General features: G+C 40.4%; 1 protein-coding gene across 1 annotated transcript in view; it reads left to right on the top strand.

Moving 5' to 3' along the window:
- The first annotated feature begins 690 nt into the window (after positions 1-690).
- LOC101861795 overlaps positions 691-2,911 on the top strand; it is a 5,315-nt gene continuing 3,094 nt past the window's right edge. Inside the window, exons 1-2 of the mRNA XM_013080310.2 lie at positions 691-806; positions 2,273-2,434. Of these exons, the coding sequence (XP_012935764.2) occupies positions 703-806; positions 2,273-2,434 (266 nt within the window). The 5' untranslated portion in view covers positions 691-702. The remainder of the gene's footprint in view (positions 807-2,272; positions 2,435-2,911) is intronic.

Genomic DNA, 2,911 nt, shown 5'->3' with positions numbered 1-2,911 from the left:
GGCCTACAAAAGCGATCGGCGAAATAAAGAAATTTAGCTTTTTGCAGCAAAACTGTCTCAAAACTGAAAAAACGAAGGGCGTCATGCTCTGGACAATATTTTAAAGAATCTTTTTGCGAAAACTGCATGTCGATCGATGCTGCCATTATAAAGCCTTTGAATAGCAAATTTCGGCCACCACAAATAGATAATAGATAAGAAAACATTTTACTCTACTTTCTGTTCAACATTTTTATAAGTGCCGCACAGCTGCCACAGCTTAACTTTTGTCAATAAAATACAATTAAAAACAGCTTTTTTTCTCCTTTAGTGCAAATTTGCTTGTGCTACACAATACAACTTAGATTTATCCGAGACTTGCATACTCTGAAGATTATTTTTAGGAAAGGGCATGGCCACTAAAAGTTATGAAATTTGGTGGCGGAAAAGGAGGGGGGGGGCAGGGGGCGATTAAAGTCAGAAAATTTCAGTGAGCCACTGAGCACAAAAGAGAAAACGAATCAGTCAAAATCAAATAAATTTTTATCCCCCACCCCTTCCCCGGGAAAAAATAAAACCCCAAACAAAAACACCCCTCCCCGGACAAAAACAAAAACGAAACAAAACAAGGCAAAAAAACAAACAAAACAAAAACAAAACAAAACCCGTAACATATTAAGACCGTTACCTCTTGTTGTCCTTGTAGGCACCTGCCTCTTCAACATGACCGGAAAGATCTACAAGGAGGGAGAAAGGTGGACGTACGGCTGTGACTACAACTGTCTCTGTATAGACGGAAGCAGGGGACTATACGTCTGCAATGACGTGTAGGTTGAGGCGATAATCATGTAGCGTTTATTCGTGGTGTTATTTCTGTGTGGACCCAATGCATACAAACACATACAAAAAGATGCTCAATTATACACTATCAATCACACTTACACACATATCTTTACGCGCGCGCGCATACACACACATACACATACATACACACACATACATACACACAGACAGACAGACAGACAGACAGACAGACAGACAGACAGACACACACACCCAAAACGCACACTCACATACACACGCATACAATCATGGTTGCATACTCATACATACATACATACATACACACACACACTGACACTTATCTACACCCTTAAATATACATACACGCACACGCACCCACATGCACACACACGCACACATTTTCTTTGTCTTTGTCTCTGTCTCTGTCTCTCTCTCTCTCACACACACACACGCACACGCACACACACACACACACACACACACACACACACACACACACACACACACACATACACACAAACACATTCACGCCTCTCCAAGTTCCGCCGGAACGATAATAATGCAAATGGGAACAGCAGCGACAATGGTTTAAAAAAAGCATTAGGAACAACAGTAAGAGAGAAACAGATAATATTTATCATCTTTGGCATCAACGAAGTGAACTTTATTAGCAATTGCAATTAATAAAACAAATAGAAGAATCGAAACAACTCAAAAACAACAAACCAGCAACACCACCAGCTTAACAGTATCAACAGCGACAAGACCACTAACAATAACAATAACAACAACCACAATAACAACTACAACAAGAACAAGAACAACAACTACAATAACAACAACAACAGCAACAGCTACGATCCGACTCCCCCCCCAACCCCCCCCAAACAGACACAACAAAACAACAACAACAACAAAAAACAAAAAACAAACACCTCCCCCCCAAAAAAAAACCCCAAGAAAAGAAACAAACCGGACAGCAACAGCACCAAGCAACAAACTCTTGCAGACACAATGTGAGTAACAAAACAATACGTGTCACGACACAGTTGAATCAGGCGCTTGTCCATTTTTGGGCATGCGGAGTTATTGGTATCATCTGAAATGCAATTTATTTGCCTTGCTTTCAATGAAACAACTATCCATCGATCTTGAATAGATCTCAAGATATTTGCGATTAAAGGAAGTGAGGTCACCTGGTTTCAGTGGTGAAATTAGCGAGAAAATGACCGTCAAAGTTTGGTTACTCCAATAGCTAAAGAGTTCTTGAAAACAGAAAAATGACATATTTTGTACCTTTAATCAACGTTTTTCAGTAAAATTCACATGGAAATGTGTTTTTATATGGACAAAATAAAAATTCGATAAAAAAGTCAAAACTTTCGGCAAAATGCCTGTTTCTCCGATAAAAAAATAATTTGAAGAGCACCCTGATTTCACCACGCTGCCTCACATATAGATTCTACCATCGTCTACTGACTTCCCACAGGTGCAAACACTTCGTGTGTCCGGCCAGTTACCACTGCACAGAGTACGAGGATCCGGACTACGCTTGTTGCAAACTGCTCAAGATTGAGGTGGCCACTCTACCTCCCCCATCCACCACCCTTGCCCCAACCACCACAGAGAAAGTCAAAATAGGTAGCATAACGCTGGTTGTTGTTGTTGTTGTTGTTGTCGGTGTTGTTGTTGTTGTTGTTGTTGTTGTTGTTATCGTTGTTGTTGTTGTTGTTGTTGTTGTTGTTGTTGTTGTTGTTGTTGTTGTGTGTATGTGGTAGCCTATCCGTTCGAAATGTTTGGAGCTCCGAAGAGCGTGCTCTTTACCAGGGGCACCGCCCGCCCCCCCCCTTTGTTGTTGCTGCTGCTCTTTTTGCTGTAGTTTTGGATTGTTACTGCTCGTTGTTAAGGCCAGTTGTTTTTTTTGTTGTTTTTTTGGTCCGGTGTCCTGATTTGGTGTTGGGTAGTAGTTAGTCACAAAGAAAATGTGTCAGCATGGTAGTACACAATAGTTACGCTTCAAGAAAAAACAAAGCAGCAAAAAATAAAATATTATTTTGGAAGTTGTTCTTGATGATGATGATGATGATGATGATGATGATGATGATGATGATGATGATGATGATGATTA

The sequence above is a fragment of the Aplysia californica genome, unplaced genomic scaffold, assembly GCF_000002075.1.
Source record: "Aplysia californica isolate F4 #8 unplaced genomic scaffold, AplCal3.0 scaffold00081, whole genome shotgun sequence".
In the NCBI taxonomy this organism is placed as follows: Eukaryota; Metazoa; Mollusca; class Gastropoda; order Aplysiida; family Aplysiidae; genus Aplysia; species Aplysia californica.
Note: the sequence above shows the minus strand (reverse complement) of the source record. Positions and strands in the feature narration are given on the sequence as shown.